General features: G+C 33.7%; 1 protein-coding gene and 1 long non-coding RNA gene across 2 annotated transcripts; both read right to left on the bottom strand.

Moving 5' to 3' along the window:
- Positions 1 to 237: 237 nt before the first annotated feature.
- On the bottom strand, positions 238 to 881 carry LOC131023328 (cyclin-dependent kinase G-2-like). The gene is made up of 2 exons (XM_057952872.1): positions 648 to 881; positions 238 to 576 (listed from the first exon to the last, which is right to left on the bottom strand). Exons 1-2 carry the CDS (start codon positions 879 to 881, stop codon positions 238 to 240), a joined length of 573 nt encoding a protein of 190 aa, XP_057808855.1.
- A 10,074-nt stretch (positions 882 to 10,955) lies between these two features.
- LOC131021237 (uncharacterized) lies at positions 10,956 to 13,485 on the bottom strand. Its single transcript, XR_009100899.1, has 2 exons — positions 13,371 to 13,485; positions 10,956 to 11,778 (listed from the first exon to the last, which is right to left on the bottom strand). It is a non-coding gene; the product is annotated as an uncharacterized LOC131021237 (long non-coding RNA).
- Between the last annotated feature and the right edge of the window lie 1,012 nt (positions 13,486 to 14,497).

Raw genomic sequence — 14,497 nt, 5'->3', positions numbered from 1 at the left:
CCGTGCATCGCACGGGAGTAATATTAGTTATGTATAGAAAAAGAGATTACGAGATTTTAGATAACATATATTTGAACGATGTTGTAGATGATTTTGCAAGTAAAAATGCTAGATGAAGTCATTTTTCATAAGTAATGAAAAATTTTATTTTTCAATATATTGATGCGCTAATATATCGAGGGCCCATTTTTATAATTTCGCCAGGGCCTCATTTTTCTTAGGATCGGCCCTGGATGGTTACCTTTGTCTCTTCACTATGCGCAACTGGCGGATCCAAGGGGGATGAACCCCAAATTCTGAAGCAAGAGACTCCTCAAACCATGGGTGACACAACGCACACTCAGCTGTGATCCTATACTTGGGATCCCGACGCAACAGCCTCTCCAGCAAATCGAATCCTGCTGCGCTGATCGCCGCTCCGGGGAACTGTCTCCGGAGCCTATCAGAGCCGCCGCCTTTCGCAGCAATCTTATATACCATCGGTGCCACTTCGTCCGACCAATAGGCGCCATCCTTCAACAGCATCTCCGCCATCACGCACCCAAGGGACCACATATCCACTGCCTCCGGATACACCTTCAAAACCCAACAACAAAGATGAGGGCTTTAATTTGCACAAGAATTCAAAATACAAACAAAAATTGCACCTGTGTGGGCGGGCGATTCGAACCCAGCAGCTCAGGCAGCTCAGGTGCTATATACCAAACCGTCCCGGCGCAAGGGTTGTTGGCCGCTACCGCCACATGGATCCACAGCGACAGACCAAAATCACAAATCTTGAGCTCCCCTTTTGTGTTGATGAAGATGTTATCAGGTTTCAAATCCCTATGCACCACCTTGTTGTCGTGCAAGAACTTTACACCGATCAATAACTGGCGCATGAAATTCTTGATCTCGGCGGCGCTCAGCTCCTTCTACACGTGCATGTACCAGTTGAGGTCGTACTCGACGTGCTCCATGATCACGTAGAGCCTGCCGGAGTCGTCCACCACCGCCTCCTTCAACTCCACGATCGCAGGGTGGCGTCCCAATGACGCCATAATCTCGATCTCCGTCATTGCGGCCGCGGTCAATCCGCCCAACTCCGCCTTCATCGCCACAATTTCGCCGCTTCTCTTGTCGCGGGCCCAGTAGACGGCGCCACACGAGCCGCTGGAGATGGGGTTCAGCGTCTCGTAGTTGTCCAATCTTCCCCACACGCTCGGGGATTCAAATGCTCTCACCCCTTTTATCTTTTTTCTCGTGATATTTACGACAACCTTGGAAGATTTGCAATAGCCGGCAGCGGCCATTGTTGCAACTTTTACTTGATCTGATTGCGTACTCGATCTCTAGGTATATATTTCTATATCTATATATGCTAGGAGTAGAACTCTTTTTATTGTATAACAACTAATAACAACTCTTTTTAATCTACATGACATGTTTAGAATTGCTCCATTTAAAAAACTTACCATATATATTCTTCATCATTTATTAATTAATTAACTATTACATTCCATATAAAGATTCATTAATCTTAATAAATATATTTAATTGTAGATGTATATATATATAGAGAGAGAGAGAGAAAGGTTAAACAGAGAATGACAAATATGTAGAGAATAGAGAATTAATCTCAATCCTTGATTTTTGTACATCTAATGGCCATTAATTTTCCTAATTTCATGTGCATTATATGAGTAAAAGGACATTACCGTAAACTTACATTTTGATTCACACGGTTTTGTTGCTATAATTAAGTAATCCTAAATCTATTATTTTTAGTTTAATCATATAATCGTAAATCCTAATTAAGTAATCCTAAATCTATTATTAACATAGTTGACTTTTCAAGAATATCTTATCTTTTCGAATTGTATATAATTCATGACAATAAAAATATAAAATTTGTGCCAATAAAATAAATTCGGATATTTTATTCAGATGTTCGAAATTCTTTCATGCATGTTCGAAATACTTTATGTTAAATATTTTATATTAGTAAGAAACATTCAAATAGTTTATTTAGGTGTTCGTAATTTTTTTACGCTTATTCGAAATGTTTTATGTCAAATATTTTATATTAATAAGAGAAATTCAAATAGTTTATTTAAGAGTTCGTAATTGTTTAAAGCGTGTTCAAATTGTTTTATGTTAAAAAAATGAAAAAAAAAATCAAATTTCATAGAAGAAACGAAAATAAAAGCGATTCGCCGAGAACATAAATGAACATAACATAATTTATAAATTAACATAACACAAAAATATTTTATGTCACCACAAAAATTTGAATATCTTATTTAGGTATTTTTAAAATTCTAAATCATATATCAATAATATTATTTAGGAAACTTATCATGTAATGAAGAATCATAATTTATAAATGAACAGAATACTATTTATAAATGAACATAATATGATTTCATAGAAGAAACGAAAATAAAAGCGATTCGCCGAGAACATAAATGAACATAACATAATTTATAAATTAACATAACACAAAAATATTTTATGTCACCACAAAAATTTGAATATCTTATTTAGATATTTTTAAAATTCTAAATCATATATCAATAATTTTATTTAGAAACTTATCATGTAATGAAGAATCATAATTTATAAATGAACAGAATACAAATTATAAATGAACATAATACTATTTCTAAATGAACAGAATATGTTCAAATTTACTGGACATATGAATTGCCCCAAAATTACAAATGAAGATTGGTTTCGATTGAAGTTCATTCAATGTAACTTGAACATAACAAATTCTTTTAATGAACACAATACAATTTCTAGATGAACATAACAAATTTTTTTAAATGAACAAACATAATTTCTAAACGAACAGAACACAATTCTTCGATGAACAGGAGTCTAGCTGAAAAATCAATCTAACAGCCACGATGCTTTGGTGGTTCAGCCGCCGTAGACTTCATTGTGCTTCAATCCTAAATCTTATCAACATCTCGAACAAACCAACATCTATGAACACAAAGCCCATTTGGAAACAGCATTAGAACACTTCGAACAAACCTCACAACTATTCGAACAGACTCACAAACATATAGAACACACCAACAACTATGGACAGAAAGTCCATTTTTCTAAGAAATCAAAATCTGCAATATTAAGGGGATCATAGCAAACTACATTTGGCAGAACGAAAATCCCCAAAATAGTTCGAACAAAATCAAAAATCCTATACCAAGAAATAAAAGCCTTGACTTTAATATGTGAATCAATCCTATAATACAGCGAGTTGGGCACTAAATGAGAATGTAAAAGTCTCTGAAGCAGCAACCACATTAGGAAATAAATTGTATATCAGCCTCGAGCTCTTGGACAAAATGGATCTTGAAAGTAGTATTAGAAAAACATCTATGCCTATTAAGCTTCCATAGTTTCGAAAATCCTACCTTTGTTGAATTTCGCCGCCGAACAGGGAAAATCGTGTACTGAAATCGTCACCTTGATTGGCGAGATGGGCAGCAAGCATGGGGGCGCTGCGGCGTCGGGACGCACGCTCGGACCAGCGACGACGACGGCCATGTGCTTTGACGATCCCGTCAGGTAAAGTCAGTGGCAGTCGTGTGAGTCGACGAACAGATGCCGGCGATTGAAGCGATGGTCCGGCTACTGTATTGCAGTGCATTGGCGAGGAGGTGGTGGGAATTTCCGTTCATCGCTGCTACCGATGGCGAAGAGGGATTAGGGAGGCGACAAGGTGCCAGTCTCGAAACCCTACCGATCGTGGAGAAGAGAGATCAAAATAAATGTGGGATAACGTAAATGAGGGAGTAAATATCGGTCTATCTGTTTTTAGCCAAACACACTTACTGTTATGCCCTTTTCTAATTAAAAGTATAATTTCATTAATTTGAACGGTTATTCAAAATTGGAAAATTGATTTAATCATAGCCGTTTGATCAAGAGGTTTTGATGGAGGAGATCTCTTCTTTATTCTCTATACATGGAGTGATTCTTTGTTTAACTCAACCATATATATATGATATTAACATTACATATAATCTAAGTTAATAAATTTTATTATTTATTTTATCTCGATAAAAATTAGATTTACATGTCTGACAAGAAAAAAAAGTTATAATTTATATACGATAAATGATTTTAATTAAATGTTAGTAATTAGATGTATATTTTGCAATATATTATATTGTATGATTTAATTTATATATATATATACATAATATTTATCTTCTTAATTTTCAATAAAATGCATTTTAAATTGGGTTTGAATTGAGACATGCACGTGTATTTAAATTATAAATGAGTCCGATCATTGATTTACATGTTTGTATAATAAGCACAAATTCTATAAAATGAATTCTTTAAAATAAAATCTTATTTTACGTCTATCAAAATAATTAAAATTTTATTTTTATTTTTTTACAAAATATATCCATACATTTTATCTGTATCGTGAATAAAAATATATTTTTCATATCTAAAAACTTTATTTGTTTTTGTATCGGCCATAATAATAATAATAATAATAATAATAATAATAATAATAATAATAATAATAATAATAATAATAATAATAATAATAATAATAATAATAATAATAATAATAATAATAATAATAAATTATGAAATTAGTAATGCATAAATAAAGAATTTAGATAAAGAACAATAAATTATATGATGTTAAAATATAGTATTTGAAATCTTTAATCCCCTATCAAATTTATAATAATCTCAATCGGATGAAGAATTCATATAAATCATCTCATTTCACATTGATTTTTTTTTTAATAAGATTTCACCAAAATAAATCCTATACATGAAGAAGTTGCTCTCCAAATTAAAATTTATATTTAATTAGCGGTATGATTGAGTTAATAGAATTCGAATTGCTTTGTCAATTCAATTTGACCAAATTTATTTAATTAAATACATAATTTAATTTTAAAAAATTAATTGGTGTGATTAAGTAAATTATTTATTCAATTTCATTTAGTTATAAAATAATATATTTGTATATATTTCTAAAAATAAAATTTGGATACACATTGATTTTTATGAAAATTTATAAATCAAATTACTAAATAAATTAATACAATTTGAATCTCGAATCAAGTTTCTTAAACTTCACATGAGATGATTTTCAGAACTTAGAGCATCCACATGGGGGTGACTTGAAAGCTTAGTTGATAGAAGGGGGATCACAATGAGTAAGGAGGCCACAGTTGGATGACTTGATAGCTTACTTGATCTTTTTAGTTTTGATTTTGGTATTTTTCATTTAAATTATTTGCACAAATTACTTCAAATTTAAATTGCATTAATTACATAAATCTTAAAAATTTAAAAACATATCCAAAAATAATTATTTCGGCTCCGATTGGAAGTACATTTGAGCAATCAATTGTTTGTGCAACTCAATCTCATTGATGATCTCCTGCGCTACCGTCGGACGATGTAATACCCCGTTTTCTTCGAGCTAAGTTTAGAATAATTTTGAACTTAGGTTTAAGATGATTCACGCCGGATTGAGAAAAAAGAATTTATTTTAATTCCAACAAAAATGATTTACAAAAGCAATTGTAAATTTAGTTATTAAATTTTTATGCATTGCATATTTATTTAATTAAGCATTCAAGCCTTTATGTGGGTTGAGATTTAATTTCTCAATTTGGGCCTTATGCTTTAATTACATTGAGTAATAAAAATGAAAACCCAACCCATCTTCACCAAGATATTTTTCCACCACAACCGCCTCACTATTTCTCCATCTTCAAATATCTATCTCCTCTGCTGCTTCACGAAAATCATCTCCTCTCTCATTCACTCACTTCATCTCTCTCGTTTCCTCCCGGACTGAGCTTCAAACACCGAGCTTCAAGAACAGCAGCCCAGCGATTCAAACAGTTGACCATCGAAATTGATCAAACTCTCAAGGTTTCACCTTTAACTCCCTTGCTTCTTCATTTCACTTTTCAAATTAGAAACCCAAATTCATGTTCATGTTTTTGTGTGTTTATATGTATTTTTGCTGCATAATTTTTGAAAGAATAGATAAAGGTAGAGTCTTGTTTTCATGCTTGCATACTTTGGGTGTCTGTGTTAAGAAAAGGAAGAAAGGTAGAATTTTTATGGAGTTTTGGGTGGTTCAGTCGAGTTTTAGATGAGAGTTGAGGGTAGCGGCCGTGGCTCGCTGCGGTCGCCGAAAATAGAGGGAGGTGACGGCGCTTCGCCGTTGCCAAGGAGGTGATCGGCGTGAACTGACTTGGTGGGCTGAGAAAGAAAGAGTCGTGAGCTGTACTGAATTTGGAAGAGCAGAGCAAGGAGATGAGTGCAGAGCTTACCGGCAGAGCTGACCGGCAGAGCTGACCAGCAGAGCTGAAGTGCAGAGCTGACCGGCAGAGCTGAAGTGCAGAGCTGACCGGCAGAGCTGAAGTACAGAGCTGATCGGCAGAGCTGAAGTGCAGAGCTAACCGGCAAAGCTGAAGTGCAGAGCTAACCGGCAGAGCTGAGTGCAGAGCTAGATTGCAGAGCAGAGCTAGAATGCAGAGCAGAGCTAGATCGCAGAGCAGAGCTAGATAGCAGAGCAGAACGGAGTAGAACACTTGTGCATTTTAAGTATGAAATGAGTCATGCATTGCATCATGATTTAATTGGTTTTTATAATTCCAATTACAAAAGAAAGACGAGTAAAAATATTGTTGGTATTCTTAACTCAAGAGATTTGTTTTCAATTATTTATTATTTAAATTTTGAAAACCCGGCTAAGTGAATCATAGAATGTTAAGCACTTTACCATGACTTGAGTTTAGATTAAGAGACCTATTAAGAATAGATTTCTTGTAGGCTTTGAACGTCAGGAGGATTAGCACTGCTATTCCGATTCAGAGATAATAAGATTAAACGACAGGCTTTGCCTAAACAGGTGGGCTTACTTTCCAAATGTATAAAGTATGATTGAGTTATTAAGCTCTAAATGTTTCAACGAAATGCAAATTATTTATTCAATGAAATGCAAATTGTTTATCCAATAAAATGTTTATGTGCACTCTGCTCTGTTTAAGGCTCGCCACGACGAATCAATTGAGGTTTTCTTATGGCCTAACACGTTGTTTGAGAATTGTGTACACTCGTTAGCTGACTCGGTGGGTTGATCTCCATCGGGCACTAACTAAGAGGTGTTATAAGGGTGCTTGCTGGATGTGTTCCGAAGCATGTAATGTAAGGGCCTGCCTGGGTAGCGTCCCGAGGTCAATTCAACTTGTCTGAGTTACGTCCTCAGGGAAAGTGCAATGGGATAAATGGATCCGTCGGTGGCTAAAAGGTCCGGGATCACAGCGAGTAACAGAAAGGGAGTGTGACATGTGCGCACAAATGAAAATTATTTTAACATGCTTAGAAGTTCTTTCAATTTAAAACCTTCTAAGTTATGTCAAGTATGATTGGATAAACTGTCTTTACGAAATGAATGAAATGTTTTAGAAAATGCATGCCCACTGAGTACTTTAGTACTTAGCCCAAAAATACTTTCAAATGTTTTTCAGGTTGGCTGGCCGGTGCTGACGGGACGGAGCTGAGGCTAGGATTCAATATTCTATTAAGACTTCCGCTGCAACGCTAGCTTTCAACTGTCTTTTGTTTTATCAACTTAAGACCTTCATGTTCAATATTAAATGATATCCCTGATCGAGTTTAGACTCTTAACTCCTAGATTTATGCTAATGAATGTCGGTTGTCAGAAGCATGAAACTAAACTTGTGATCCAAAGGGGACTAGCCCGACTTGTCATCTTATTCGGGTTTTAACAAGGTTGTTCCTTGTTTATTTCTATGAATTAGTTGCACCTCGATTATATTTATTTATTCAAGAATTGGGGTGTGACAGACGAAGACGATGAAGTATCATCGAACCCTTCGATCATTTTTTAAAGGTAAAGAATGAAAATGTACTAGAGAAAGAGAGAAAGATTAAATGTGTGAATGAAGTGGAGAAGTGAGGGAAATAAAATATATATATATATATATATATATATATATATATATAAGAGAGAGAGAGAGAGAACGGCTAGAAAGCCGTTGGGATTCTTGGGAATGAAAATGAGAAGAAAAAAAAAATGGAAATCTACCATAGCCGTTTGAATTTTCAAAATTCGATTTTTTAATAAATAGGCGCGTGTGTGACACACGCCAATTCTTAAAGCTATCACGGCATACCCGATCTATCGGGTCTCCCTCGAGTAAGGAAGAGTTGTAGTGGGGTACTCGATCTCCCACTAACTCGAGTAGGTGGGATCGAGTACCCCACTGTGGGTGCTCTTAGTTATGGTCTTTCAAACTTTATATGAGATAATGTTCACGAGTCAATTTTGTTCTTTCAATTTCAAACGGGGTGGTGCTCGAAACTCATTTATGATATTTCAAACTCCACATGAAATAATGCACAAGCATTTGTCAAGATTTTTCAAGTTGCATACAATATATATGTTTAGAAGTAGTTATGATCCTACAAGCTTAATGATCTTTAAAGTTGCACACGAGATAATTTTTGTAACTTAGTTGTGGTCATTAAAAGTTCAAATGAGATGATACTCACAAGTTAAATTTGTTATTTCAAACTCCAAATGAGATGATTCTCGAAACCCAATTATAATATTTGAAGCTAATAATTAATGCATAAAATTTTGTTAAGATTTTTTCAACTTCCATAAAAAATGATGTTTACAAGTTAGTTATGATATTGGAAGCTCCAAATCATACAATCTCACAAGTCAACTTTGAGTTTTAAAGCTCCAAATAGTGGTGTTAAAAAAATTAACGCATAAAAATTCAATTTTTGTATTTTAAGGTCTACATGAGATGATGCTAAAAAATCTGGTGTTCAAACGTTAGATATCGTCTTTCAGGCGTTAGATGATGATATGATCCTACATAGTTTCGACGAGATGATGCTCAGATGAAGAAAATCTTCAATCTTATATCGACCTTTTTCAAAATATTATTAAATAAAAATTTATATAAAAATAATATTTATTATTCTAACAAAAAGTTAACATTTAATTAAAGAATGTGGTTCAGATTAATATAATTTCAATTATATTATTTCAAATTAAATAAATTCAAAAATAATTTATATATAAATAATTTCTTATATAAATTAATATCATATAATTCAAATAATAATATAAAATAATTACCCGTCGAATTTCGACGGGTTACACACTAGTCTATATATAATAGCAACATAAAACCTATCCTATGTCTATGTGGCATCGTATAATCACCCAATTCTAATTTTTCTCGATTCTCATTAATTAGAGTGATTATACGATGCCATATAGACTAGATTTTTTTTTTCTAGTCTAATCAATCTCCATCTCTAATCAAACTCCATACATTAAAAAATTTATATAAATATTTATATATAGATTGATATGTTATAACTCATACTACTATAAACCGAACAATTAAGAAAATATTATACGTAATATTTAAAATTAAAAAAAATAAAATTAAAATTTGAGTTATAAAGTAAGATCAAAGGTTCTAATTACTAATTATGTTTATCGAAATTTTATACGCACCGGCATTGCTTCTCATCTCATCGTATTTTATAACTAATAAGTTTAATTTTTAGGTATAAGTTTGAATAGTCATGATTTATAATTACTACACGTAGCTTATAGGATTGTAGATTGAGTCAATATATGAAAGTAGTCATTTTCTTTTAACAAACTTAAAATTTACCCACTCAAATAAAAACTTTAAAAATTACCCACGTTTTGTGTTAAATGACTAAACTGCCCTTATATAAAATAATGAAAAATAACACTTGTAGTGGGCAGAATTCGTCAGTTTGGCTCAAGGCTGATTAACATTCCAAGCTAGACCAATGAGTCAAGCAACCCGGTCCGTCTAGCTTCGGACCAGCTTGGATCGACAACGAGGCTAGCCCAATTACTTAAAATTATTTGTCCAGCCCGATAAGTCCAGTTTGTCTAAACAATTAGGTCAAATAATTCACACTCAGCCCGAGCCCATCCAGCTAATCCGTCAAAGCTAACTCGCTAATCTGGCACGACCCTAAAAGGTTCAATCAGTCAAACAGACTGGTCCATCTAGCCTAAAAACTATAAATCAATTGGAATGGGCAACCAAGCCGGATATATCACTTCCGGCCCAAGAGTTACCTTCAACCTAGATTGATGAAGTTACAAGACCCAACCGTCAAACCCTAAAAGACATCTCCCACCAAGCTGACGCAGTCAGGGGGTAAATCTTTATGATCCCGTCCAAATCGCAACAACCTGGAAGGTAAAGGTTTTGACGAGGCCAGACTGTAGAAACTCTAGCGGCTGGATGTCCTCTATATAAACATTCAGACTAGGTCATAAATAAGACACACGAAAATCCAACCGACTCTTTATCTCTTGAATACTCTATACTTCTGCCACCACGCTCATTACTCTTCCAAGTCGGAAATAGCCAACCTGGTCTATCTCCACCTCCAACCGTCCATTATCACAACCCGCTGTCACCGTTTCCACCCTGCGACGCTGCTGACACCTTGGAATAATCACTCATTCCAACATGTCCTTCTCTCTTATTTTATTCTGTTTGCCATTCTATTTTGCTATTCTGTTACTGACTTGAGCGTCGGAGGCTCTACGGTCGACACCCTCCCCCCCGGTGCTCAACCTAAGGTTCTTACGTGTTCTTGTGTTGACAGGTTGCTAGTGCCCAATCGATCCGGACGTGCCGACGTCATCATCAATTGTAGATTTTAGCCTCTACAACACTCTTCTCTCTCAGAAGTCAGAACCGACATCCTCTTTCACTCTGTAACTATGTTCTCTCTCTCTCCACATCTTCTTCTGTCACAGCCCGACCTAAGCTAACAACAGTTAAGCCGGGGAAAATGTGACTGGGGAAAGGGAAAAAGAAAATAGAAAATAAAAGAGATTTCAATAAAAATAATTATCCTGCTTAAGCAATACTTTACCATAATGTCTGGTAATCATATACAATCACTTTTAAAACTCACGAGTAGACAACTTACAACAACACAACGACAAGTTGTCTAAGTGATATAATTTTTGAAGCTATTGGTTTAAAATCTCTACAACACATCAATAAAGTAAAGTACATTAAGTGTTGCAGCGGAAATAACTCAAGTGGATTACATGTATGAGGACATGAAATCCCGAGCCTAAATTATATATATATACACCGAGGGTTTTACTCTGCTTGCTACCATCTGCATCATAGCTTAACCTGCATATTTAGAAACATACGCAGGGCTGAGTACCAAAAAGCACTCAGTGGTCATGCCGAAATAACTTAAAAGCTTGCTCTTAGAGCTATATATTGAACTTGCCATCTTAAACATCACACAGGAGTTTTATTTAAATAACCTGTGTATGCAAAACTGTAAAACTTCTCTATAATCATCATAACATCATATACGTCTGCAGACAATTAACATGTATGTACCATATCTACGCATCATATAACTCTGAGTGTTGAGAAGTAGGCATCTTTCTCAAACGCGATGACAAGCTAACTCAAAGGTTAACTGTCAACTCTGTGTACACAAATCCTGACTCGCTCAGGATCCGAATTCGTTCTTCTATGTAGATGGTATCATACAAATCTCAAATATTGGCAAGTCAATAATTGGAAAATAAATGCATACACTCAAACTTTATATAATAAAGTATGCATCTTTACTTCTTGAGTTAGTAAGCCCACCTGATACGCTTAATGAAATAGAAGTCCTTGCTTGTTTATTCTACACTGCCACTCAAACCTTCATTATAATGAGGTTCCCAGGTAAGATTGGATAATAAGTAAGTAAATAGAAAGTAAATCTTGAATGAAACTTCTATCACTTGAAAGTTGCATCCTCTAATCTGAGTATTCTACTTATATGGACTTAACTAACTAAAAGCAAACAATAACATCATATCTCTTGATATCTCAAGTTGAAAAAGTATAAGAGTAAACTAATCCATTCTATATAGATTAGCTTACAATTAATAACTAAAATATCAATTCAAGAATTGACCAATGACTTAAGCATAGTTTTACTCAACTATCCCAAGTAAGTAACTTCAAATATGTAATCATATATGAATCTCAACTTTGAAATACTCCCTCCGTCCACGAAAGAACTTCCTATCTTTCCTTTTTGGGACGTCCACAAAAGAACTTCCTACATATTTTTGGACTATACCCCATGACTTATAATCCTCTTACTTTTCACTTTTCACAACTCCCAATATTAATTATAACACATTTTCACCACTCTCAATACACTCAACTACCTTTTATCCACTCTCAATAATATTTTTTCTTAAAACCCGGCCGTGCCACTCCCTCCTAGGAAGTTCTTTCATGGACGGAGGGAGTATCATATAAAACCAACCTCTTTAAAGAAAAATACAAGCTTTACATTTTTAGAAATCACTCAAAGTCTATTTTTATTAGAAAGTTACAAAAATACAATACATCAAGTGTATGAGAAGTTATATCACAAAAGGCAGAATCTGCCACTGAACTTCGCTGCTTCGCAGTACATTTCAGAAACTCGTTTGACACATCTAATGGTCTCGGATTTAGCTGAAATTTTGCAGAAACATACTACTCATGATAAAGTTATTACAGTAAAAATTTCAAGTTATTTGGACTATGGGAACATCATCAAAATCATCCCGCAAGACACTGTTCTGTCAAGCTAAAATTTGACAGCGATGCATCTTTTGTTTCAATTCAACATATAACTCATACTTAGCCAAATAAAATGTGTAGAGACTCAAATACACACATACTAGAATGCTTTAACTTCAAACTTAACTCATGTTTAACACAACAAAGCCAACAAGTTATAACATAACAATTCTTATAACAATTTTCCATATATTAGAGCCTTACAAAAAAAATGAGGTAATAGGGCTGTTCTAATTTCCATATTTGATAAAATCACATCATAATATATCTATATTCATCAATTAATAGCATATAAACCTTCTTAACTCAAAAGCCCTAAATTCCATTAACAAACAAACTCAATCTCACAAACTATGTGGTGCAAACTCATAATTTATTCATATATGATATAAATTTAAGCTCAAACACAACTCAATTATTCAAGAACATAATCACAACTCTCAAACTCAACCTAGGGTTCATATTAACTTGAGCAAAACTAAAATCAAGTGAGAATTTACGTAATTAAGCACCATAATCATGTTTAGAAACATAAAAAATAATATATCTCAATATTAAGATCATACTTCAACTCTAGCATTAAACCCCCAAATTTTCGAAAATAATCAAGAAAATAAAGTAAATATTTTCTCGATTTTAGACCATAGAAATCTTGCCAAAGTATGTTCTTACCTCAATCTGTGATCTATGAATGATATTTGAGATTTTAGAGGCTAAGATTTGAGCTTGCAAATAAAAAGAATGGAGGTTTGATGGGGAAGGGGTTGGACGTCTGCCAAGGGAATAAGAAAATGGGCTTTCTTCCCTTATAAGAGCATTCCCAACAGAAATCCCAAAATTATGCTCCTATATTCCTCCCTAAAACTTCCCTATTTAATTTTAGGATCTCGATTTTATAAATGCATACACCAGATCTCCTATTTTCTACATAAAAATAATAATTATGTGTGGGCCCTACTAATTATAAGTTTAAAATAAATTTAGGGTGGGTGTAAATTTAAGATTGAATTTAGGTAGGTGTAAATTTTTTTGTGGGCCCCATCCAATTTAGGGGATCTGCTGAATGCATTTTTTATTTCATTTTCAATTGTTATAGCCTAAATTTAGAGTTAGTGATGCATTTAGGTGATCTGTTGGGAGTGCTTTAAGCCAATATATATGTATCTTATTAGGTTTAGTAAAAATAAGTAATAAAATATTACTAGTATGTGTGGGTTTAAAATTCTACACTTTAACTAACTCACAAAATAATTCAACATTTTCTTTCATAATTTAATAATATAAAACCTCACTTGAATAACTTGAAAAATAATCTAAATAATTAAGAAATAATAATAATAAATCTTATATTCATGGTTTAATAATAAATCATCACTATTAAAATAAGAAAGCTCATATATAAATAATTAAATATCCATCACTTCAATTAGTCGAGCGATAAATCGACTAATAATATTTCGTATTTATCACCATTCACATCTTTGAAAATAATAAAATAATCCCTTTACTAGGAATTATAAACTTGCTTCCAAGAATAAAATTAATAAAGGATGCAAGAACACTTAATTACTCAAATTATGCAATCACTGAATTAAAAGCTCATGGTATTATAATAATATCTCATCTCACCTCAGTGATTCTACTTCTTTCTTCTTTTAAATAATATAAAATGGAAAATAATATTAATAATATAAACTTAGTGAAAATGCCGGGTGTTACATCTTCTCTATTTTGCCGCCTCCTCCGATTGCGAATCGCCGTCCCACCACCACCTCTGACTGTGACGGTAGATCTGCTAG

Source organism: Salvia miltiorrhiza, chromosome 4 (genome assembly GCF_028751815.1).
Source record: "Salvia miltiorrhiza cultivar Shanhuang (shh) chromosome 4, IMPLAD_Smil_shh, whole genome shotgun sequence".
In the NCBI taxonomy this organism is placed as follows: Eukaryota; Viridiplantae; Streptophyta; class Magnoliopsida; order Lamiales; family Lamiaceae; genus Salvia; species Salvia miltiorrhiza.
Note: the sequence above shows the minus strand (reverse complement) of the source record. Positions and strands in the feature narration are given on the sequence as shown.

Bases quoted from the DNA above. Each gene is read 5' to 3' on its own strand.
- LOC131023328 (XM_057952872.1), bottom strand. From the start codon at position 881: ATGCGCCAGTTATTGATCGGTGTAAAGTTCTTGCACGACAACAAGGTG. The intron at 577-647 runs GTGCAATTTTTG...TGGGTTTTGAAG, and splicing joins CGAATCGCCCGCCCACACAG to GTGTATCCGGAGGCAGTGGA.